The following is a 26116-nucleotide window of genomic DNA, read 5'->3' as shown; positions in this document are numbered from 1 at the left end:
ACGTTATTCCCTTATCATGTATCTGCACAAAGGTAGACACAATTGCTGGAGAAACTTGGCTGGTGCGGGGCTGAAACCCTTAGTCTACCTTCGATTTTCCAGCATCTGCAGTTCTTTCTTGAACATCATGTATCTATACACTGTAAATTGATCAATTGTTCTATGTTCTAATATAGATTTCTACCTCCCCCCCCCCCCCCCCCTCCCCCTTTGGGAAACAAAATGTGAAATAAACAGGTAAATAACAAGCCAGCGCATCTTGCTCATCATTTATTGAACAGTTGGTGGTGAATTCAAATAATTTAAGAACAAGTTGGTTTGCATTGAAGATACCCCCTTTAGCCTTTCTTGCTTTCTACACAGAATGCCACACATTTACACATAACCCCCCCCCACCCCCCTCCCCTCTCCAGCATTTGAGAAAAATCTGAAAGCTTTTAGCATAATGTTAACATTCAGTGGGGCAATAGACTGCGGAAATTTAGAATGATTTTTGCATTAATTCATACACCCAGGCTACAGTTCGGAAAGCAGTGCAAGGAAAATCACATGGTCACCCCGATAAAAAGAAAATGTATCTTACTCAGACACTGATTACACACTCTTAATGAGAGGCAGTTACTGTGTAAAGATTCCATAATCACATCACGTGAAATACGATTATACAATTTGAGAATATACTATATAGCATTTATTTCTCTTCATAAATGTATCTCTGTATCATCAGTACCACAACATACATAGGCTGCTCGAGGGTCATTTATTTATTTATTTATTTTAAATAGCGTCATTGTCTCTCTTGGTCACAGCTATCACTGGAAAGTACAAGATCCACCCCGGTGAGTGCACTGTGCAACGTGCAAGTGGCTTCGTCACACGTAACTGGACTAAGAAAATCCCACTGTCCCTCAGACACACTGCTCTGAAACTTTGCCACAATGCAATACAAAACAAAAACCCTAGTACAGGTTGCGGCTAATTCACTGGCTTGAAAGACACTTCGAATTCCAATTCCCATTCCATTTCCAATTTGAATTCCAATTCCATTTCCAATTTGAATTCCAATTTGAATCACATTTCCAATTCAAATTCCAATTCCAACTCGAATTACAATTCCATTTCCAATTTGAATTCTAATTTTGAATTCCAATTCCATTTCCAATTTTAATTCCAATTCGAATTCCATTTCCAATTCAAATTCCAATTCCAACTCTCGAATTACAATTCCATTTCCAATTTGAATTCCAATTCAAATTTCAATTCCAATTCCAAACTCGAATTCCAATTCGAAGCAGAAGTCTCCCCCGAGAGAGAACAATCCAGTTACTAATAGCAAACACACAAGTTTCCAAATATAATGTGGACGGTTTCCAGGATATGAAAGTCACCAGCTTTTTTAAGTGGATTGCATCGGAGGGGAAAAACAAAAAGAGGTGGAAATTTGTTGTTGACAATTAAAATGGGAGCATAGTTTCCCTGTACCGGTGGCATCAGCTGAAGGGGAACCTGATTCCTGGCCAGGTTTGTTTGCTGAACTAGTTGGACGTAGCGGCAGTAAATCATCAACAGTTGCAAAATGGAAAGAACAAGTTGGTTCTGAATATCAAAGTCTCAATTTCTTTTTCAGTTGGTGCCCTTATACAACAATATAATGACCTGAGTATTTTAAGTATTCCAAGGTTCATTCTTTTGGAATTTTGTTATATGTACAGTTTCTTGAGGCTATTACACATGTAGTTTACAAAGAGCTGATTGATTTAGTGACTGTACAAGTGAGTTGTAGAACTTTACAAGTGACGGTTTGCAAGCAACTATTATTTTTAAATATAGTTTTTTTTCCCTTAAAAAGAAAAAGACATTGTGCAGCTGATGCCGCTGCTAAGGCTTTGATATTAGTCAGATCTGCAATTGCAGGTTTCATTTCCAAAGAAGAAGAAAAATAAAAAGAAACACGAAATGCAACACATTAATAGGTACCAGTGCATTTGTTTTGGTGTGAGACACGGCAGTTATTGCAACACGTCTCTTCCTCCTCCTGGCTGCAAGCCCCGGGCCCCAGCTTCCGGAAGGTTCTGGAAGGGCGAGAGCCCCCCTCTTTACGCTGAAGCCTGGGCTGTGGACGTTTCGACGATGGCCTGGCTCTTCCCGTGGTCGGATTCAGTTCCCGTCCCTTCAGCCGAGTTCTCTTGCTCGGCGATGCAGAAGGTGTCGTGCAGTGCCTGACGCCTGTGCACCTCAGCCTTCAGATTCTCCAGCTCCTTCTGACTGTAGATCGCACAACACACGGCAGCAAGAAGATAGGATATTATTATTTTTTTTAAATTATTTTGTTTAAACCAAAAATAAATTGAATCAATGAAAACAAGAATAATATGTACAATACAAAACAATACCAACAAACCCACCACCATAGTACAAAGTAAACCAAATATCCTTAAATATCAAATATATTAAACACCAATGTTACAATCCTTGTCGTGGCTGCATTCCACCGCCCAGCGGCCCCGGAAATCCCCCAGTTTGCCCGCAGACAGCGTGTAGTCAGTCCCTCTCTAGTGCCACTCGGGCACGGGCGTAACCCCGGAAAAGGGGCAGGCAGCCGGCTCGGGCACAGCCCTCAAGCAAGGATTGTATTCGTGGGAAGGAAATGCTGGAGTAACTCAGCGGGACAGGCAGCATCTGCATCATATTCACTGGAACGGGGCTTATATAGGATAGGGGATCCTACAGAAACAAACACAATTCTTAGGGGATTGGTCAGGCTAGATGCAGGAAAAATGTTCTCCATGTTGGGGGAGTCCAGAACCAGGGGGGTCACAGTTTAAGAATAAGGAGTAGGCAATTTAGGACTGAGATTAGGAAACACTTTTTCACGGAGAGAGTTGTGAATCTGTGGAATTCTCTGCCACAGAAGGCAGTGGAGGCCAATTAACTGGATGTATTCAAGAGAGAGTTAGATACAGCTCTTAGGGCTAACGGAATCAAGGGATATGGGGAGAAAGCAGGAACGGGGTACTGATTCTGGATGATCAGCCATGATTATATTGAATGGCGGTGCTGGCTCGAAGGGTCGAATGGCCTACTCCTGCACCTTTTTTTTCTATGTTTCTATCTCATGATGGAAGGAATAGATGACATTTCGGGTCAAGACCTTTCTTCAGACTATGTAAAGGGCCTGTCCCACGAGCATGAGACTGCGTGCGACTCCATGCGGCAAGCGCGACCTAACGTGGTCGCTTGAGCCGTACGGCCTCACTGGGCCGGTCCCACTTCGATCGCCGGAGCCGTATGGAGTTGTGCGGGGCTGGTCCTGACCGCGCGGGGCTCCGAAAAACTGACACTGTTCAACAATTCCACGCGGCAACGGCCTGCCCGCAGCCGCATTGAGGCCGTACGCAGCGTCTCGATGCCGTACGCAGCGTCTTGACGGCGTACGCCTAGCGCGAACTTCCCGCGGACTTGGCTCGAACTTCACGTCAACTGGTACGGGATCACTCGACCTCCGCGTGGCCCCCGCTTCCGGTTTGGTCGCATGCTCGAGGGACAGGCCCTTAAGAATTTTATTCCTCCATTTCGGGACAAAGGACAATAAAACATTCTCGACTCTTCAGCACAGCACAGGAACAGGCCCTCCATCCCACAACCGCCTTGCCCTGCATGATGCCAGGTTAAAGTCAACTTCTACACTGTAGAACAGCACAGTGGCGCAGGTGGTAGTGCTGCTGCCTCACAGCGCCGGCCGGAGACCAGGACTCGATCCTGATGTCAGGGGCCGTCTGTGAGCGGAGTTTGCACGTTTTCCCTGTGACCACGTGGGTTTCCTCCCGTCTCCACCCACATCCTGAAGACGTGCTGGTTTGTAGGTTAATGACCCTCTGGAAATTGCCCATAGAATGTAGGGAGTGCATGCGAAAGAACTAGTGTGAACAGGTGATCGATGTGGTTAGTACACTCGGTGGGCCGATGACCCTGTGTCCATGCTGTATCTCTAAACTATTAACTCATCTGTCTCCATGTAATCCACACCCCTCCATTCCCTGCTTATCCATGTGCCTGTCTAAAAACCTCAAATGTTTCAAAACCAATGCTTGTGCAGGCAACGCCTTTAGACTTTAGCGTGGAATCAAGCCCTTCAGCCCACCGGGTCCGCGCCGACCAGCGATCACCCCGTACACTAGCACTATCCTACACACTAGGGACAATTTACAATTTTACAAACCTGTAGATTCTTTGGAGAGTGGGAGGAAACTGGAGCACCCGGAGAAAACCCACGCGGTCCCAGGAAGAAGTTACAAACTCCAATACACAGAGCACCGGTGGTCAGGATTGAACCCGGGTCTCTGGCGCTGTGACCGCTGCGCCACCGTGCCGACTTTGTGCAACTTGTGAAGGTGCAAATGTTTGGTCCTTACCTGAGGGGAATGAAGAGAATCCCGTTGATGACGTTGAGCTGTTCTAACACACTCGACATGATGGGAGCTGTGAACTGTTGGGGGAGACAGAGCGATTAGTGGCTTGGCACACACAGTGCCCAATCACACACCTTTTAGCAAACAGCCAACGTCAGTAATTGTGGAGCGGAGGAGGGAGATCTTGCCATGTTTGGGAATGGTTTGGTCCAAATCCCAACCCCTCCCAATAGCTTTGCACCGAGTCTTTAGACTTTAGAGATACAGCGCAGGGACAATACCTTCAGCCCACCGAGTCTGCGCTGATCAGCGATTCCCGTACACTAGCATTATCCTACACAATAGGGACAATTTGCAGTTTTTTTACCGAAGCCAATTAATCTACAAACATGTACTTCTTTGGCGTGTGGAAGGAAACTAGAGCACCCGAAGAAAACGCACGCGGTCACAGGGAGAACTTGCAAACTCCGTACAGACACCACCCTTAGTCAGTATCGAACCCGGGTCTTTCGTGCTGTAAGGCAGCAACTCTACTGCTGAACCACTATGCTCATCAAAATGCTCATGAACTGCTGCAGGTGTACGGTAGAGAGCATATTGACCAGTTGCATCACAGCCTGGTCCAGCAACTCAAATGCCCAGGAACTAAGGTGATTACATCAAGTGGTGAACACGGGTATCGACCTCCCCACCATCGATGGGACCTACAGGAGTCGCTGCCTCAACAAGGCAGCCAGCATCATCAGTGACCCACACCACCCTGGCCACGAGCTCATTTCACTCCTGCCATCGGGAAGAAGGTACAGGAGCCTGAAAACCGTGACCTCCAGGTTCAAGAATCGCTTCTTCCCTACAACAAGTAGGCTTGTGAACACTATACACTAGCCTATGAACCATGCACTGCCTTTGGTTGCTTAAGTAATAAAGGATTAGACACGAAATGCTGGAGTAACTCAGCGGGACCGGCAGCGTCTCTGGAGAGAAGGAACGGGCAACGTTTCGGGTCGAGACCCTTCTTCAGACAGATTCGGGGGAGAGGGGAACGAGAGATATAGACAGTGATGTAGAGAGATATTGGACAAATGGATGAAAGATATGCAAAAAAAGTAACAATGATAAAGAAGTCTGAAGAAGGGTCTCGACCCGAAACGTCACCCATTCCATCTCTCCAGAGATGCTGCCTGTCCCGTTGAGTTACTCCAGCATTTTGTGTCTATCTACAACGATGAATGACTCAGGCCAATGTTAGCTGTTTGCTGGGTATTCTTGCCAAGTGACAAAGATAGCAGGAGAGAAACCTGCGTTAAATACAGATTACTGAACAAACCCAGCTTACGCAATCACAGGAGGAAAACATGAACCAGGTCAAGCACAAAAAGACCATTCAATGAACGACCACAGTATCTGATTTCTGTTCTCATCACAGATGCTTTGTCGGTGCTTTTGGCCGCAGAGTTGTTGAGGTGCTGGTTGCAACATCTCGGAGGCAGGCAGTAATCCTATCCAGAGTGTTGAATGTCAAACTCTATTTTGTGGTGCATTATCTGTGAGGTTCCAACCCAGATGCCCCATGCAGACTCCAGTACGATCCACTGCAGGTAGCTGTGGACTGGTGTATGCACCACAACTTGTGATATGAAGCACAACTCGAAGAAGAAGGAAAAATATTCTTGCTCAAGCGATTAAGTGATTTTAGAGTTGGAATCAATATATATAGTTAAATGTGCAGGAAGGAGCTGGCGGTGCTGGTTTAGACCGAAGGTAGGCATAAAATGCCAGAGTAACTCAGAGGGACAGGCAGCATCTCTGGACAAAAGGAATTGCTGACGTTTCGGGTCGTTAAGGCTCTCTCTGGTCTATCACTGTGTAATGCGGGCACAGTTCAAGTGATTCTAAACTAGATAATAATCGAGGGCATCATGGTGGACCCTCACAGCGCCAGAGACCCAGGTTCGATCCTGACCTCGGGTGCTGCCTGTGTGAAGTTTGTACGTTCTCCCTGAGATCGCGTAGGTTTCCTCCGGGTGCTCCAGTTTCCTCCCACATCCCAAAGACGTGCATGTTTGTAGGTTCATAAGTTTATGTGATAGGAGCAGAATTAGGCCATTCAGCCCATCAAGTCTTCTCCGCCGTCAATCATGGCTGATCTTTCTCTCCCTCCTAACCCCATTCTCCTGCCTTCTCCCCATAACCCCTGACACCTGTACGAGTCAAGAATCAATTAGGGTAGGTGACGAATCAAGGTTAATTAGTATCTGTAAATTGCCTCCAATTGGCAGGGAGTGGATGAGAAAGTGGTATAACATAGAACTAGTGTAAACGGGTGATAGATGGTTAGTGTAGACTCGGTGGGCTGAAGGGCCTGTTTCAGTGTTGTATCTCCAAACTAAACAGAGCAGCCACGCCTCAAGACATGGGCTTTGGAAATAACCAGCAAGAAAATGTCTCATACACGTACGACAGACTTTAGTTTAACTTTAGAGATGCAGCGTGGAAACAGGCCCATCAGCCCACCGAGTTCTTACCATCCAGTAATCACCCCTTATATTAGCACTCGGCACAATTTACAGGAGCCAATTAACCTACAAACCTGTACGTCTTTGGGATGTGGGACATTGTACCTTAATTGGCACATGTGACAATAAATGCTGGTCGCTGTGGACTCAGTGGGCAGAAGGGGCTGTTTCCGCGCTGTATCTCGAAACTAGACTAGACTCCTGTGGGTTGGGAAGAGGCAGAGACGTGTGGACATATTTCCGTCTCTTCTCTGCATCAGGTCTGTCTCCCTGGGCACAGTCTGCATTGTCAGTGGCCCTGTGGTGTGTCAGTGGACAAGAGCACGTGGTTCCTCCCTCTCCCATGAACCCAGCCACCCGCGGCCTGCAGGAGGAGCTACCGAGCTGGCCCACACTCCCTGGACCCGGGGCCTGGACATTGGGCGCCCGCTGAGCCGGCCCCTCCCTGCTCGTCCCCCAAAGACCAGAGCCTGCGACAACGATGGATGGGACAGGCGAGGAGCAAGGCCGGTCAGAGAGGAGGGGGAACCGGGGTCTGGCCCTGCGCGCCCATGAGGTCGACTGCGGGAGCTCCAACTCCCCCCCCCCCCCCCCGGTCCGAAGAAGGGTCTCGACCCGAAACTTCACCCATTCCTTCCCTCCAGAGATGCTGCCTGTCCCGCTGAGTTACTCCAGCATTTTGTGTCTATCCCCGGGAAACAAAGGTGGACGGGCGAGGAGAGGGACGTGGGTTTGCTGGTCGACCAAGGAAGGCGATGGATGGAGGCCCTGCAGAAGCCTGGGACTCGCCTGAACCAGGCACGACTAGAGCGCGGACTGGACTTGGAAAATGGCGGAACAACATGGCGTCTCCTGCATCTGGGCTCAGTAGACTATTTCCGTACAACTGCTAATCGATGGTGATATGGTGTTACTCTACTGGACTGTTTGTAAGAAAATTATTTCACTGTGTGTTTGCATACGTGACATTAAAGCTTCATTGAACCCTCCATCCCAGCAGAAACATGAAACTGTGATGTCTCGATCTGGCCCCTTCAAGAGTTAACTGAGGCTGTTATAATGACACAGTCTCCATTATGCTGCCTAATCCAAACAGGATTAACCACTTGACATCAATATTAAAAAGGGGCTCTGAACGACAGCAATTTCCCCCGAAATGACTCTGTGGTAATTAGTCTGTGGTACGCAGCCAGCACTCGGGGATTTTAAAGTACTTCAAGTCACTTCAGAATGACTGGTGCTCGCGATGCCAAAAATCACATTTGTCCCTAAATAAGACCAGAGGGCGGCTATTTTCAGAACATAGAAAAGTACAGCACAGGAACAGGCCCTTCGGCCCACAATGTCTGTGCCGAACGTGATGCCAAGACCAACTCTTATCTATCTGCCCATGATCCACATCCCTCCATTCCCTACATATCCATACGCTTATCCAAATGTCTCTTAAACACCACTATCGTATCTGCCTCCATCTCTGCTGGCATGTTACAGGCACTCACCACTCTCTGCATTAAATTTGCCTGCACATCTCCTTTAAATTTGAGCCCCTCTCACCGAAAATCAATGCCCTCAAGCGTTTGATATTTCCATCCTGGGGGAAAAGGGTCCGACTGTCTAGTCCATCCATGCCGCTCATCATTTTATATGCAGGCACACACAGACATGAAAAATGGTGAGACGGAATATAGGAAGGAGATCGAGAACCGTGTGTCGAGACAACAACCTTCCTCTCAATGTCAGCAAGATAAAGGAGATAGTGATTGGGTTCAGGAAGTGAAGCGGTCCACACACCCCAGTTTGCATTGACGGTGCCAAAGTAGAGATGGTGAAATCTTTAAATTCCTAGGAGTCAATATCACCAACAACTTATCCTGGACTACTCGTATTGAAGCAACGACTCTATCTCGTTAGAAGGTTTAGGATGTTCGAGGCATCTCCCCAACAACTCTCACCAACTTCTACAGATACGCCATAGAGAGCATCCTATCAGGTTCCTCACAGCTCCGTCCAAGACCGCAAGAAATTGCAGCAAATTGTGGACGCAGCCCAGACCATCACACGAACCAACCTCCCATCTATTGACTGCATTTATATCTCACGCTGCCTCGGCAAGGCCAGCAGCATAATCAAGGACCAGTCGCACCTTGGCCACTCCCTCTTCTCCCCTCTCCCATCGGGCAAGAGGTACAGAAGTGTGAAAACGCACACCTCCAGATTCAGGGACAGTTTCTTCCCAGCTGTTATCAGGCAACTGAACCATCCTATCACCAACTAGAGTGATCCTGAACCACCCTCTACCTCATTGAAGACCCTCAGATTATCTTTGATGAGACTTTAATGGAGTCAATGGAAGGGAAATTAGTTTGTGTGATGGTCTGGGCTACATTCACAATTCTCTGCAATTCCTTGTGGTCTTGGATGCTGTTCCCAAAGAGAGGTGAATCTGTAGAATTATTTGCCACAGAAGGCTGTAGAGGCCAGGCCGTCAATGAATATTTTTAAGGCAGGGATAGATTTTTGATTTTAGATTAGTTTAGAGATATAGCGCGGGAACAGGCCCTTCAGCCCACCGGGTCGGTGCCGACCAGCAATCCCCACACATTAACACTCTCCGACACCCACTAGGAACAATTGTTACATTTTTGGAGTGTGGGACGAAACTGAAGATCTCGGAGAAAACCCACGCAGGTCACGGGGGGAACGTACAAACTCCGTACAGACAGCACCCGTAATCGGGATCCAACCCGGGTCTGCGCCGCCGTGATTAGTACAGGTGTCAGGGGTTATGGGGAGAAGGCAGGAGAATGGGGTTAGGAGGGAGAGATAGATCAGCCATGATCGAATGGCGGAGTAGATTAGATGGTCCGAATGGCCTCATTTTACTTCTATCACATGACCTAAACCATCCAGTGATGCATCGGGATGAAGCAACAATATCAGACACAAGTGGCAGAGTTGCTGCCTCACGCTGCCAGAGACCCGGGTTCGATCCTGACTACGGGTACTTGGCTAGACGGAGTTTCTACGTTCTCCCCGTGACCTGCGTGGGTTTTCTCCGGAATCCTCAGCTTCCACCCATATTCCAAAGACGTACAGGTTTGTAGGTTAATTGGCTTCGGTAAACTTGTAAATTGTCCCTAGTGCGTGTAGGATACTGTTAATGTGCGGGGATCGCTAGTCGGCATGGACTCGGTGGGCCGAAGGGCCTGTTTCCCCACTGTATCTTTAAACTAATCTGTTCCCAAAGATAGACACAAAAAGCTGGAGTAACTCGGTGGGACAGGCAGCATCACAGGAGGGAAGGAATGGGTGATGTTTCGGGTCGAGGCCCTTCTTCAGACTCCCGCTTGCCAAACATTTAAATTCTCCTTCCCATTCCCACACGGACTTTCTGTCCCAAGTCTCCTCCATTATCAGAGTGAGGCTAAACGCTAATTGGAAGAACAGCATCTCATATTTCGCTTGGGCAGCTTACACTCCAGTGGTATGAATATTGACTTCTCTAACTTCAAGTAACCCTGGCATTCCCTCTCTCTCCATCCCTCTCCCATCCAAGTTGCACCAGCTTCTCGTTTTCGCCCAACTGCTAACAATGGCCTTCAAAAAACCTAGTCTGAAGAAGGGTCTCGACCCGAAACGTCACCTACTCCTTCTCTCCAGAGATGCCGCCCGTCCCGCTGAGTTACTCCAGCTATTTGTGTCTATCTTCGGTTTGAACCAGCATCTGCAGTTCCTTCCTGCACAGACTGATCCCAAACAGTGCTGTGATGTATCCCGACCAGTTCCCTCAACCAAGGGAAATGATTAAACACCTCACACCCCGGACAAATGCACGTATGATGCAGAGTTAGCCACTCGACGTTGTGGAGAAACACTAACACAGCACCCCCGGCTCAATCTGCCCGCTCACTCTATGAATGCCGCCTGGCTTACCTTGAGTGGAAGAATACTGGCGTTTGATCCGTTCTTGTAGATCTCATTCATGGTACGCTGCAGAGCCACTGCCTGCTGCGTGAGGTATTTCAAATACTCTGAACTTTCTTTGGTCTTTTCATGATTCTCACCGAACTGGGGAGGGAGAGAGAGAGAGAGAGAGAGAGAGAGAGAGAGAGAGAGAGAGAGAGAGAGAGATGATTAAAGAATTAATTTAGGAACAAACAACTGCAGATGCTGGTTTATACCAAAGTGCCGGAGTAACTCTGCGGGTCAGGCAGCATCTCTGGAGAGGTGACATTTTATGTTGGGACCCTTCTACAAGCTTTGTTTCGCATGCTATCCATTCGGGGCCGTACAGAAGCGCAGTGGTAGAAATGCTGCCTTTCAGCACCAGAGACCCGGGTGCGATCCTGATTGTGGGTGCTGTCGGTACAGAGTTTGTACGTTCTCCCTGTGACCGCGTGGGTTCTCTCCAGATGCTCCGGTTTCCCCCCACACTCCAAAGGTGCACGGGTTTGTAGGCTTTGGTTAAAAATACATTGTAAATTGTCCCTAGTGTGTGCAGGATAGCGCTAGTGTACGGGATGATCGCTGATCGGCGCGAACTCTGTGGGCCAATGGCCTGTTCCCACGCTAGATCTCTAACGTCTAAAGATCAGATAATACTATACACAAATACAATCAAGTCAAACTCAAGTACAATCGGTAGAGCAAAGGGGAAGATACAGAGTGTAGAATATAGTTCTCAGCATTGTAGCGCATCAGTTCCAGAGACAAAGTCCAATGTCTGCAATGGGGTAGAGGTGAATCGGACAGGACCCTAGCTTATGGAGGGAATGTTCAGAAGCCTGATAACAGAGGGGAAGAAGCTGTTATAGTAACACAATCTAGCCCAGTTTCTTGGCCAATTTAAATGGAAGAATTAGCTGAGGTGACGAGTTGCTGGTGAAATTAATTGCATTTCACGATCTCCCCGTAAGCTTGTGTGATAATTACAGGGAACACTGACAAAAGAAGCCCATTTGTTTCAAAGAGAAATACCTCATGTGGAACACCGGTCAACTAAATCATCTCCGTGTTTCCTGTTCCAAGTAGATTTTATAGGGTATTGTGTTTATTATATTACGTGCCATTTAGAGCAGGCGTTTCACAAATTTTATGATGAATAACTCAAATTCTCTTTCCTCTCGAAGACAGTTTCTAGAGCAACAGCAGAGACCACAGTGATCGGGAACAGGGGTCAGGGCTGCCTTACAGCGCCAGAGTCCCGGGTTCGATCCTGACCACGGGTGCTGTCTGTACGGAGTTTGCACGTTCTCCCTCTGATCACGTGGGTTCTCTCCGGGTGCTCTGGTTTCCGTCCACATTCCAAAGACAAGCAGATATCTAGGTTAATTGGCTTTGATAAAATGATCCTTGAGTGTAGGATAGAACCAGCGTATGGGTGATTGCTGGTCGGTGTGGGTTCGATGGGCCTGTTTCCACGCTGTATTTCCAAACCAAACTAAAAGGCCGACATGGAGCCTTTCGAATGCCGATCTTAGATACTCATGTACCTTAGATCTTTAACCTAAATGTCAAATTTATCAGCACGTAAACCTCTTCCTGTTGCCAATCGTAGGAACATCAATGCAAGGAACTCCAGACGCTAGTTTACAAAACAAGACACAAAGTGCTGGAGTAACTCAGCGGGTCAGGCTGCATCTCTGGAGAACATGGATAGGTGAGGTTTCGTGTTGGGACCCTTTTTCCGACTGAGGGTCCCGACCCGAAATGTCACTTATCTCTTCTCCAGAGATACTGCCTGAGTTACTCCAGCACTTTGTCTTTTTTTTTTTGTAAGTCAGCGTCTGCAGTTCCTTGTTTGTCCATTATTCTGATGCGATTGGTTTGATTAATTTTTGATTTAAGGATACAGCCTGGATTAGGCCCTGTGGCCCACGAGTCCACGCCGACCAGCGACCGCCCATTCACACTAGTCCAATGTTATCCCGCTTTCCCTTCCACCCCCTACAGACGAGGGGCAATTTGCAGAAGGGCCAAATAACCCACAAACCCGCTCGTCTTTGGGATGCGGGAGGAGGCCCGGAGCACCCGGAGGAAACCCACGCTGTCGCGGGGAGAACGTGCAAACTCCGCACACAGACGCAACCCGAGGTCAGGATCAAAGTTGGGTCCTCTGGCGCCGTGAGGCAGCAGCTCTAGCAGACCACCGCTGTGCCACCATGCCAGCGTGTGGCAGTGCCGTAGTGTGGGAGAACATTAGTTATCGATGCGATAGAACATTAGTTATCGATGCGATAGAACATTAGTTATCCCAGGAGGGAAATCAGTCTGCCAACAGTCATAGAACACACGCTACATGAAATTAAAGTGACGAGCGCAAAGTCCAGGGTTGGGGATGTGCAAATATTGGGGGGGGGAGGAGTTGTACAGTTTGATAGCAACAGGGAAGAAGGATCTCCTGTGGCGTTCTGTGCTGCATCTTGGTGGAACCAGTCTGTTGCTGAAGGTGCTCCTCAGGTTGACCAGTGTGTGTCATGGAGGGGGTGAGCTGCATTGTCCAGGATGCTCCGCAGTTTGAGGAGCATCCTCCCCTCCAAGACCAACCTCCCGTGAATCCAACTCCAACTGCGCCCCCAGGACGGAGCCAGCCTTCCTGAAGAGTTTGTTTACCCTGTTGCCGTCCCCAGCCTTGGCCCTGCTGCCCCAGCACACTGTAGCGATCCTCACAGTCTGTGCAACAATGCTCTCGATGTCACACCACTCAGATTGCAGATTAGGTATCTTTTTACGGGATCAGAAATTAAAGGGCAAGAGGATAACAGCAGATTACGTCGTTACTAGATCATTATTTTTAAAACGGATTGCTTGCGTTTTCAAATCCTCGCCTCCTCACGGAGTTATGCAGCGCGGAAACCGGCCCAACTTGCCCACCCACACCAGCCAACATGTAGGGCAAGAGACTCTGTGCATCTACCCGATCTATTCCTCTCATGATCTTATACACCTCTATATGATCACCCCTCATCCTCCTGCGCTCCAGGGAATAGAGCCCTAGCCTGATAAACCTCTCCCTGGAGCTCAGACCCTCTTTGTCCTGGCAACATCCCCGTAAATCTTCTCCGCACCCGTTCCAACTTGACAGCATCGTTCCCGATCCATCAAGATCCTCTCCAAACCGAGTAAATCTGAAACACTATTGGTATCAGGGCGGTGAATCTGTGGAATTCATTGCCGCAGAATGCAGCGGAGGTCACGTCAATGGATATTTTTAAGGTGGAGATTGACCGATTTGTGATTAGTACGGGTGTCAGGGGTTATGGGGAGAAGGCAGGAGAATGGGGTTAGGAGGGAGAGATAGATCAGCCATGATTGAATGGCAGAGTAGACTTGATGGGCCGAATGGCCTAATTCTGCTCCTAGAATTTATGAACATTCCACACCCCAGGTTAACCTAGATTTAGTATTCAAATATATCTTTTATATATCTTTTATATATAGATATAGATATAGATAGATAGATAGATAGATAGAGATAGATAGAGATAGATAGATAGATATATATATATCTATATATCTATATCTATATATCTATATCTATATCTCTATATCTATATCTATATCTAGATATATATATATATAGAGATATATATATATATAGAGGACCTTGACACAGCGCTAGAGTTGCTCCCCTACAGTGACAGAGATCCAGGTTCGATCCTGACTACAGGTACGTACCCACTTACACAGCGGTACAACACAGGAATAGGCCCTTCAGCCCACGGTGTCTGTGCCAAACATGTTGCCAAGTTAACCTAATCATCTCTGCCAGCAACTGATGCCTGCATGTCCATGGGAATGCCGAATGCTAGAGGGCATAACTTTACGGTGAGAGGGGCAAAGTTTAAAGGAGAGGTATCACAGTGGCACAGCGGTAGAGCTGCAGCCTCACAGCGCCAGAGACCTCAGTTCGATCCTGACTAAAGGGCCTTTACCACTTTCTCGACCTAATTCAAGACCTTTTTCACTCGTGGACATTTTTCATCAGACTAGAAAAACGCCCCGACCTACTTGATGCCACGAGTACCTACGACTAGCATCACGACCTGCTACGACCTTGTGACGACCATGCTACGAGTATGAGTCAAGGGCAAACTCGGCAGAGGTCGTGAAAGTGGGACAGGCCCTTAAGGATGTTTGTCTGTACGGAGTTTGTACGTTCTCCCTGTGACTGCGTGGGTTTTCTCCGGGTGCTCCGTTTTCCTCCCACACTCCAAAGACGTACAGGTTTGTAGGTTAATTGGTCTCCATAAGTTGTAAAATTGTCCCTAGTATGTTGGATAGTGCGAGTGTACGGGGTGATCGTTGCTTGGCACGGACTTGGTGGGCCGAAGGGCCTGTTTCGTGCTGCATCTCTAAAGTAAAATCTAAAGATGTTGCCGGCAGGCATTGGTTTTGAAATATTTGAGATTTTTAGATGTTTTAGATAAGCACAGATATGTGGGAAATGGAGGAATGTGGCGTGTGCAGGCAGATGAGTTAAGAGTTTAGAGATAAAACATGGATACAGGGGCCCATTTGGCTCACCAAGTCAATGCTGAACATTGATTACCCGGGGTGTTCACTGGTCGGCAGGGACTGAGTGGGCTGAAGGGCCGATTTCCCCACTGCATCTCCAAACTAAATTGCAAACCTGATGAGTCAAATGAACAGAGACAAAAAATACTGGAGTAACTCAGCGGGTCAGGCAGCATCTCTGGAGAAAAGGAATGGGTGACGTCTCAGGTGGAGACATTTCTTCAGACCACGCTGAATGTAAACGGACATTGAGATAATCCTATGACTCGCTTCATGTTGTCTTTGTAATGCTTAGATCAATGCTTGTCCTGGGCTCTTCTGTCCCACCGTTTGCATTCAATGCCGTTCTGTTGAAAACCAAGTCGGTGCTTCCAACGTGTTCACTTAAAATAAAGGGGGGGGTCTGTCTGTCCCCGACACAGAAGAGGCGGCTCGTAAAATAAATCATTGAGTTGTGAAATCATGAGGTGCTGGGTGCAGAGTAACGAGCGGACAGTTAGACAGGCAGCCAGCATCACAGGAGACTCGAAATCTACAAATCTATTCGCGTCTCGAATCTGACAGAACTTAATCCCCGTCGAGAAAATAGTGTAGACTAAATATAGATGATACCGGTGAAGTAAGGTCATAAGTGATAGGTGTAGACTAATGCCCCTGTCCCACTTAGGAAACCTGAACGGAAACCTCTGGAGACTTTGCGCCCCACTCAAGGTTTTTGTGCGGTTCCCGGAGGTTTTTGTCAGTCTCCCTACCTGCTTCCACTACCTGCAACCTCCGGGAACCACCTGCAACCTCCGGGAACTGCACGGAAACCTTGGGTGGGGCGCAAAGTCTCCAGAGGGTTCCGTTCAGGTTTCCTAAGTGGGACAGGGGCATTAGGCCATTCGGCCCATTGAGTCTACTCTGGCATTCAATCATGGCTGATCTATCTCTCCCATCTAACCCCATTCTCCAGCCTTCTCCCCACAACCTCTGACACTTGTACTAGTCAAGAAATAGGCACAGATGCCCCTCAGGTTCCTATTAAATCTTTCATCTCTCACTTTAAACAGAGGTCCTCAGGCTCCTGATATCCCTGCCGTGGGCAAAATACTCTGTGCATTCACCCTATCTATCCCTCTCATGATATTACACACATTTACAAGGTCACCCCTCCGCTATGTTCCGCCCCTGGGAAAGGTCAATGGGGGCGGCACGGTGGCGCAGTGGCCCCAGCCGATTACGGGGAGAACGTGCAAACTCCGCACACACACACACACACACACACACACACACACACACACACACACACACACACACACACACACACACACACACACACACACACACACACACAACACATCTTTGGGCGCCACAGTGACACAGCTGGCAGAACGGCGCTAGAGACCCGGGTTCGGTCCTGACCTCTGCCGCTGTCTGTGTGGCGTTTGCACGTTCTCTCTGTGACCGCGTTGATTTCCTCCGGGCGCTCCGGTTTCCTCCTACATCCCATGGACGTGTGGGTTTGCAGGTTAATTGGCTCTCTGTAAATCGCCCCTCGTGTGTAGGGAGTGGATGAGAAAGTGGGACAACATGGAACTAGTGTGTGAACGGGGCACGGTGATGCAGCGGTAGAGTTGCTGCCTCAGAGACCTGCGTTCGATCCTGACTATGGGTGCTGTCTGTACGGCGTTTGTAAGTTCTCCCCGTGACTGCGTGGGTTTCCTCCAGGTGCTCTGGTTTCCTCCCACACTCCAAAGACGTACAGATCTGGAGTTTAATCAGCTTTGGTAAAAACAACATGTAAATTCTCCTCGGTGTATAGGAAGAGTGTTAATGGACAGAGTGATCGCTGGGCGGCACGGACTTGGTGGGCCGAAGGGCCTGTTTTCCTGCTGTATCTCCAAAATCTAAAGGGTGATTGCTGGGTGGTATGGGCTTGGTGGGCCGAAGGGCCTGTTTCCATGCTGTATGCTTATAAACCTGCTAATTATACTCTGAAACACTGGCCGGGAGAAGGGAGGAGAGGGCAACTTCAAGGACGAGCCTAGAAGGACGTTCATCGAACATGTGAAAGGGGAACCCAAAAAGCTGGAGAAATTAATATCAAAACAAATAGAAAATCCCGCGGATCTCCAACACATTGTGGGATAAATGTCGCAGCGTATCCCGTCAGCTGGGAACGTGCTGGCAAATGGAAACTGCAGATGGCATAATTAACACCGAGCCAGGCAGTGACAAGGCGTAAATGAGAGGTGTCGACCGCACTGAAGCTGTGAGACTGACCTGGTTTTTGTAGATGGTGTACCCGTCTTTCTCGTGCTGCAACGCTGAACGAAACTCCGCTTTGCTGTCGTAGACTCGTGCGACCAGATGGTGGCTGGCAAGCGGTGGGGGGGGGGGGGGGGGGGGGGGGGGGGGGGGGGGGGGGGGGGGGGGGGGGGGGGGGGGGGGGGGGGGGGGGGGGGGGGGGGGGGGGGGGGGGGGGGGGGGGGGGGGGGGGGGGGGGGGGGGGGGGGGGGGGGGGGGGGGGGGTGGCAAGGGGGGGGGGGGGGGGGGGGGGGGGGGGGGGGGGGGGGGGGGGGGGGAGGGGGGAGAGATAGGAACAGAAACAAAAAGAGAGAATAGCATTTAAAAAAAAACTGATTGTCAAAAACATGGTGTAGAGACAAAGAACGGCAGATGCTGGTTTACATAAAGATACACCAAGTGCTGGAGTAACTCAGCGGGTCAGGCAGCATCGCTACTGAATCTGAAGAAGGGCCCTGACCCAAAATGTCACCTATCCATTATCTCAAGAGATTCTGCCTGACCCGCTGGGTTACTCCAGCACTTTGAGCATACGGCCGTCTATATTCCCTCCTATGGTTTCACATTTCATGCCTTTTCTATCCTTATCCCCTTTTCCTCACACATTTTGTCTTTTCACCTCAGACACTTGTCCAATCATCGGCCATTAACAACCCCCGCCCCTTCACCAGTGTCCACCAGTCTGAAGAAGGGTCTCGACCCGAAACGTCACCCATTCCTTCTCTCCAGAGATGCTGCCCGACCCGCTGAGCTACTCCAGCATTTTGTCTTTTTTTTTTAAAATTATCACCTTCACGAAAAATCAGCCGAGGACAGAATTCTTCAACTAGAAAACACCAGTTTTTACCTCATGGCAACTTTGAGAGATTTTGTTCCGTGATATTTTCCATTGATGGTCAGAGCACTCTCCAGGAACCTGAGGGAAAGGTCGTACTCCATCACCCCGTGTAAAACAAGACCAATGTTACTCTGTGGAAAAAGCATACGGACATGTGAGTATATTGAATGCGCTGACATAGTTTAGTTTAGAGACACAGCGCGGAAAACAAGGCCCTTCGGCCCACCGGGTCCGCGCCGACCAGCGATCCCCGCACACTAACACTATCCTATAAACTAGGGACAATTTTATACTTACACCAAGCCAATTAACCTACAAACCAGTACGTCTTTGGAGTGTGGGAGGAAACCGAAGATCTCGGAGAAAACCCACACAGGTCATGGGGAGAAGGTACAAACTCCGTACAGACAGCACCCGTAGTCAGGGTCAAACCCAGGTCTCGGGCGCTGTAAGGCAGCAACTCTACCACTGTGCCACCCGCACCCTTTATTGAGGTTAGAATATGATTGCGAACAGTGTTGGCTACATTGGTCTATAATATAATTTCTCTCTGAACTTGAGTGCGGTCTTGATTTGGTTTATGTTTAACGCACTCCAGTAGGCAGCATCTACCATCAAGGATGTCCATCATGCGGGCCCTGCCCTCGTCTCGCTGCTACCAGCGGGCTGGAGCTATGAAGTCCCCCACCGCCATGGTTCATCGTACAACAACCACCAGGTTCTTGAACCAAAAGGTCACAAAGTGCTGGAGTAACTCAGTGGGTCAGGCAGCATCTCTGGAGATCATGGATGGATGATATTGAGTCAGGACCCTTCTTTAGACTTTAAAGAAAAAATGTCACCTATCGATGTTCTCCAGAGATGCTGCTTGATCCACTGCGTTACTCCAGCACTTTGTATCCTTTTGCGAAAACGAACATCTGCAGTTCCTGGTATCTAGGTTCTTGAAATGACCTACACAACCCTAATCATACCTCTGCAAAGTAACACTATAGACCATCCTTTGCATTATCATAGACTTGTTTTCTGATTGGTTAGTTTAGTGATACAGCGTGGAAACAGGCCCTTCGGCCCACCGAGTCCACGCCGACATCGATCACCCCGACACTAGCACTATCCTACACATTAGGGACAATATACAGAGGCCAATTAACCTACAAACCCGCGCGTCTTTGGGTTATGATGTGGGAGGAAACTGGGGCAACCGGAGGAAACCCACGCGGTCACAGGGAGAACATGCAAGCTCCACACAGACTGCACCCGAGGTCAGGATCGAACCCGGGTCTCTCGTGCCTAGAGGCAGCAACTCTACCGCTGTGCTGCTGTGCCGAATTGTGTTTTGCATGAATGCGTGTTTTTCTGAAGTCTTTTTCTTCCCAATGTCTGGTGAATTTGAACAGTTGAACAGAGGGATCTGGGATTAACCGTGCATAGTTCCCTGAAGGTGGAATCTCATATAGATAGGGTGGTAAAGAAAGCTTTTGGTATGCTAGCCTATATAAATCAGAGCATTGAGTATAGAAGCTGGGATGTAATGTTAAAATTGTACAAGGCATTGGTGAGACCAAATCTGGAGTATGGTGTACAATTTTGGTCGCCCAATTATAGGAAGGATGTCAACAAAATAGAGCGAGTACAGAGGAGATTTACTAGAATGTTGCCTGGGTTTCAACAACTAAGTTACAGAGAAAGGTTGAATAAGTTAGGTCTTTATTCTGTGGAGCGCAGAAGGTTAAGGGGGGACTTGATAGAGGTCTTTAAAATGATGAGAGGGATAGACAGAGTTGATGTGGATCAGCTTTTCCCTTTGAGAATAGGGAAGATTCAAACAAGAGGACATGACTTCAGAATTAAGGGACAGAAGTTTAGGGGTAACATGAGAGGGAACTTCTTTACTCAGAGAGTGGTAGCGGTGTGGAATGAGCTTCCAGTGGAAGTGGTGGAGGCAGGTTCGTTGGTATCATTTAAAAATAAATTGGATAGGCATATGGATGAGAAGGGAATGGAGGGTTATGGTATGAGTGCAGGCAGGTGGGACTAAGGGAAAAAAGTTGTTCGGCACGGACTTGTAGGGCCGAGATGGCCTGTTTCCGTGCTGTTATGGTTATATGGTTAATTTATGTATCATTTAAGTGTGATTTACGTTTTTATTTGTTGCCCGTGTGCCCGTGACGTTGCCGCCAGCAACATTTTCATTGTATCGGTAAACTCACTGAACTTGTACGTATGACAATGAACTCAATTTTGACTCAATAAAGACGACGGCTTTAGGTTTTTATATTGGTTGTTAAAGAGCCTGTCCCACTTACGCGACTACCCATGACCATACAGGCGTCACCCCGCGACATGTCGGCACGTGACGCCTGTATGGTGGTGAGTAGTCGCCCAAAGAGTCCTACCTTTTTCTGGTCGCCGCTAGATTTTCAACAAGTTGAACATTTTCGGGCACCTGCTGCGACTATGACGGGTGCTGGCAGTCGCCGAAAAAATTGCGTAAGTGGGACAGGCCCTTAATGGTCTCGAGGCACCGCTCTGCAAATACCTCTGGTATCCTGGCTAATACTTGTCCCTTATCGTAGAAAAATACTGAAACCTCTCTGAAGACATAACAGGAGCATTACTGAAAAGAAATGGGGGCAGATGGAAAGGGTGCAGAAGGATTTACAAGGATGTTGAAAGGACTCGACTGCCTGAGCTTTATAGAGAGGTTGAGCAAGCTAGGACTTTATACCTCACAGCGCAGGAGGATGAGGTGTATACATTTATGAGGGCAAATAGAATGGGTCAATGCAGAGTAGGGAATCAAGAGGACATAGGTTTCAGGTGAGAGGGAAACGATTTAATAGGAACCCGAGGGGTAACTATTTCACTCAGAGGGTAGTGGGTGTATGGAACGAGCTGCCAGAGGTGGTAGTTGAGGCAGAGACTATAGTAACATTTGATAGACATTTGGACAAGTACATGGAATTGGAAAGGTTTAGAGTGATATGGGCCAGGAAGGGTAAACGGGACGGTACCCGGACGTGGGGCCGACGGACAAGAAGCCGAAGCAAATAAGTGGAAGCCAAATAACTGAATGGCCACTCTGTCGAAACGCTACCTACCCTAAAGGCAGCGTCGCCTACAGGCCACCGAACCGACTGCCGCTCAACAGAAAAGTCCAATAATGTTGCCGGGGGCGGGACAAACCCCCGCGTCCATCACATCACTGTGGAGGGATGAACATTGTCCCACACCTCTGCTCCGCCCTACCCACAGCCCGTGGGGGGGTGATCGTGGGAGAGAGGGGGCTGTCCCGAGGGATGCACACCTTCGGCCGCTTACAACTTGGTGCTCGGGTTCAGATTGCCCCGCTGGGGGTGGTGGGTAAATAGTCCGGTGGGGGCACCCCTCAAACAAGGGAACGGATATAACCCCTGGGGGCCACATGAGTGGCAAGGGAGTTCCAGAGACCAGGATTCGACCCTGACTACGGGGCGGTGTGTACGGAGTTTGTACGTTCTCCCCGTGACCTGCGTGGGTTTTCTCCGGGTGCTCCAGTTTCCTCCCACACTCCAAAGATGTACGGGTTTGGAGGTTAATTGGCTTTGGTAAAGAGTATAAATCGTCCCGAGTGTGCAGGGTAGTGGCTCGTGTACGGGGGTGATCGCTGGTCGGCGCGGACCCGGTGGGCCGAAGGGCCTGTTTCTGCGCCGTGTCTCTGAATTAAACCAAACCAAACCGTTTCTAAAAGCAAGGTTGAAGTCACAGCTGCCTTGCTGGTCACGGCAATGAAAAGCTTTTACTCTGCTCCGTCAGTAACACATCAGCGACTGGGAAGATAATTTCCAGAGTGCAAATACTCACATCCAACAGGGCCATTTCTGGATGGTCCTCACCGTACACTAGGATCAGGAGGTAGCGAGATCGGTACAGTAGTTTTAAGGCCGTGGACAGCTGACCATTGGCAAAGCAGTACAGGGCAAGGTGCATCTGTAAGGGAAACGACACAAAACCTGCTTTAGACACAAGGAACTGCAGATGCCAGTTTACAAAAACCAGACACAAAGTTCTGGAGGAACTCAGCTGGTCAGGCAGCATCTCTGGAGAACATGGATAGGCGACGTTTCTGATCGGGACCCTTCTTCACGACCCAAAACGTTGCACGTCCATGTTCTCCTGAGATGCTGCCTGACCCGCTGAGTTACTGCAAAACATGCTTTAGTTGAGTTTAGAGATACAGCATGGAAACAGGCCCTTCGGCCCACCAAATCCATGCCAACCATTCATTACCCATTCACACTAGTTCTATGTTATCCCATTTTCGCCTCCACTCCCGACACATTAGGGGCAATCTTACGGAGGGCCAATTAACCTATAAACCCGCAGGTTTGGGATGAAGGAGGAAAGCCACGCGATCACAGGGAGAACATATAAACTCCACACAGACAGCACCCGAGATCAGGATCGAACCCGGGTCTCTGGCTCTGTGAGGCAGCGACTCTACCAGCTGTGGGGGACATTTCAACGAATGAGGAAATTGGGCTCAAACACTTGACTTGCTGACCAGTGTATATTCTGTTTAATGTGCAGTGAATTTACATTCTTGCCCATCACTGCATTCCATCACGTGGGATTCACATTAGGCCTGTCAACGAATATTCTCTAGAATACTTCTACAGGTGTAGGGAGCATCACGGCCTGGTGCAGCAACTGGAACGCCCAGGAACAAAGGTTCCCCACTGTTCCCCACTGTTGAAGGATCTACAGGAGTCGCTGCCTCAAAAAGGCTCCTATTTGGCTCCGAACTATATAGACTTGGGGGATTAATTTTGACTTTGCACTATTATTGTTTATTTATTTGTCATATCTATCTATGTCATGTCCTGAAATTCCCCATAATAAGCAACAATAAAAAGTAGGTACACAAAAAAGTTGGAGAAACTCAGCGGGTGCAGCAGCATCTATGGGGCGAAGGAAATAGGCAACGTTTTGGGCCGAAACACAGGGTGTGTGTGTGTGTGTGTGTGTGTGTGTGTGTGTGTGTGTGTGTGTGTGTGTGTGTGTGTGTGTGTGTGTGTGTGTGTGTGTGTATGCGTGTGTGTGTGCGTGTGTGTATGCATACAAATATATATATACACACACACACACACACATATAAATAAATAAATATATATACATAAAAAACACTTTGTTATTAATGATGGGAATTTTCATTGTTTTGTTTCGGGACATGTGACAATAAAACACTCTTGACCGGTACATGGATAGGAAAGGTGTAGAGAGATATGGCCCTAACGGGGGCAGGCGGGTCTTAGCTTCGATGAGGCACCTTGCTCAGCATGGACAAGCTGGGCCGAAGGGCCTGTTTCTGTGCTATACAGTCCCAACACTTTGACTGAATACAGAAGCAAAGAGTTGATTGAGGCCCTGTGCAAAACTTGGCCTGGCCACATGAAGAGAATACGTGTGGGAAAGAACTGCAGAAGCTGGTTTAAACTGAAGATAGACACCGAAAGCAGGAGTAACTCAGTGGGTCAGACAGCATCAGTGGGTCAGAGTAACTCAGTGGGTCAGACAGAGAAGGAATAGGTGACGTTTTGGGTCCATACACTTCTTCAGACTGCGAATCGATTAAGACTGAGAATATATTATGCTTTTCACAGAGTGGTACAGCACGGGAGCAAGGCCTTGTGCCCAACTCACACACTGTGTGTCCCAGTGACTCTGTTTAACACATTGATTACGTTCCTATAATATCTTTGCAGATCGGAAGGAAGAACTTGGTTACGGAAATGAGAGCAAGATGGCTGCAGCATTGACCGCGTGTGGGTCCGGGGGCTCAGCCGTTCCCCGGCCTGTGAACCCCCCCTGGTTTAACTCCCCGCCCCCCCATCGCTCAGTTATAGCGGACAATCACCAATAACGGACACCGCACCGCACCGCCCCCCACCCGGTAGCCAAGTTTAATTTTTAGTTTATTGTCACCTGTACAGTGAAAAGCTTTTGTTGCGAGCTATTTTGTCCAGCTCAACATGGCTGGTAGAGTGCAAAATTAGATTTCCCGTTTAAAAGCAGCAAAAGGCTTTATTCAGGAAAAATGAAGGCTTACGACCCTGAATCTTGTGTCCTTCACTCTGAGTTTAGTTTGGTTCAGTTTACTGTCACGTGTAACAAGGTACCGTGAAAAGCTGTTGCTGCGAGCTCACCAGCCAGCGGAAAGACAATACAATCGTGATTACAATCGAGCCATTTACAGTGTGTAGATACATGATAAAGGGAATAACGTTTTGTGCAAGTTAAAGCCAGTGAAGTCCGGTCAAGGATAGTCAGAGGGTCACCAATGAGGTAGATGGTAGTGCAAGGGTTGACGGTGATATCACTCACGTATTCCTGGATTGTGTTGGGGTGATCTACTCCCAATGCTCGTTCACTCATCAACACTGCCTTCTGCTGATTGTTCAAGGCCTGACCAAATAAACATATAACAAGAAAACGATAAAAGCCGTGCTGTAAAGATCCACTTCCCGGGAAGATTTGGAGATTTTGTTGTTTTTTTTTTTAAGAGATACAGCGCGGAAACAGGCCCTTCAGCCCACCGAGTCAGCGCCGACAAGTGATCCCCGCACACTAACACTATCCTACACACACCAGGGGCAATTTACAGCGGGCCAATTAACCTACAAATCTGCACGTCTTTGGAGTGTGCGAGGAAACTGGAGCATCCGGAGGAAACCAGCAGGGTCGCTGGGAGAACGTGCAAACTCCGTACAGACAGCACCCGTAGTCAGGATCGAACCCGGATCTCGGGCGCTGTGAGGCAGCAACTCCGCCGCTGATGCAGATGCACGGTAGAGATGCAGTCATAACACTGTAGCCACGATTCTTCAACCTGTGTTTCTGAAAGTTCACTCGATTGGCGAGTACTAACCGACCGGCATGTCCCACCTACACTAGTCCCACCTGCCTGCGTCTGGCCAATATCCTTCTAAACCTGTCAATAGACAATAGCCAATAGACAATAGACAATAGGTGCAGGAGTAGGCCATTCGCCCCTTCGAGCCAGCACCGCCATTCAATGTGATCATGGCTGATCATCCCCAATCAGTACCCCGTTCCTGCCTTCTCCCCATATCCCCTGACTCTGCTATTTTTAAGAGCCCTATCTAGCTCTCTCTTGAAAGCATCCAGAGAACCTGCCTCCACCGCCCTCCGTGAGAAAAAGTGTTTCCTCGTCTCCGTTCTAAATGGCTTATTCCTTATTCTTAAACTGTGGCCCCTGGTTCTAGGCTCCCCCAACATCGGGAACATGTTTCCTGCCTCTAGCGTGTCCAAGCCCTTAACAATCTTATATGTTTCAATGAGATTCCCTCTCATCCTTCTAAACTCCAGAGTGTACAAGCCCAGCTGCTCCATTCTCTCAGCATATCCATGTACCCGTCCAAATGTTTTTTAAACTTTTTGATAGTACCTGAACTACCTCCTATGGTAACTCCTTCCATACACCCACCACACTCTGAAAAAGTTGCTCCTCAAGTTCCTATTAAATCTTCCCCCCCTCACCTTAA

The 26116-nt window shown here is 48.5% G+C and overlaps 1 protein-coding gene across 4 annotated transcripts in view; it reads right to left on the bottom strand.

Moving 5' to 3' along the window:
* Positions 1-253: 253 nt before the first annotated feature.
* cluha (clustered mitochondria (cluA/CLU1) homolog a) overlaps positions 254-26116 on the bottom strand; it is a 105436-nt gene continuing 79573 nt past the window's right edge. For all 4 annotated transcript variants that reach the window (XM_055657564.1, XM_055657566.1, XM_055657567.1 and 1 more), the window contains exons 20-26: positions 24936-25016; positions 22416-22541; positions 18579-18700; positions 17708-17801; positions 10859-10993; positions 4413-4486; positions 254-2265 (exon numbers count right to left, since the gene is read on the bottom strand). In XM_055657564.1, the coding sequence (XP_055513539.1) occupies positions 2097-2265; positions 4413-4486; positions 10859-10993; positions 17708-17801; positions 18579-18700; positions 22416-22541; positions 24936-25016 (801 nt within the window). In that variant the 3' untranslated portion in view covers positions 254-2096. The remainder of the gene's footprint in view (positions 2266-4412; positions 4487-10858; positions 10994-17707; positions 17802-18578; positions 18701-22415; positions 22542-24935; positions 25017-26116) is intronic.

The sequence above is a fragment of the Leucoraja erinacea genome, chromosome 28 (genome assembly GCF_028641065.1).
Source record: "Leucoraja erinacea ecotype New England chromosome 28, Leri_hhj_1, whole genome shotgun sequence".
In the NCBI taxonomy this organism is placed as follows: Eukaryota; Metazoa; Chordata; class Chondrichthyes; order Rajiformes; family Rajidae; genus Leucoraja; species Leucoraja erinaceus.
This window is presented reverse-complemented; position numbering and strand designations above follow the sequence as displayed.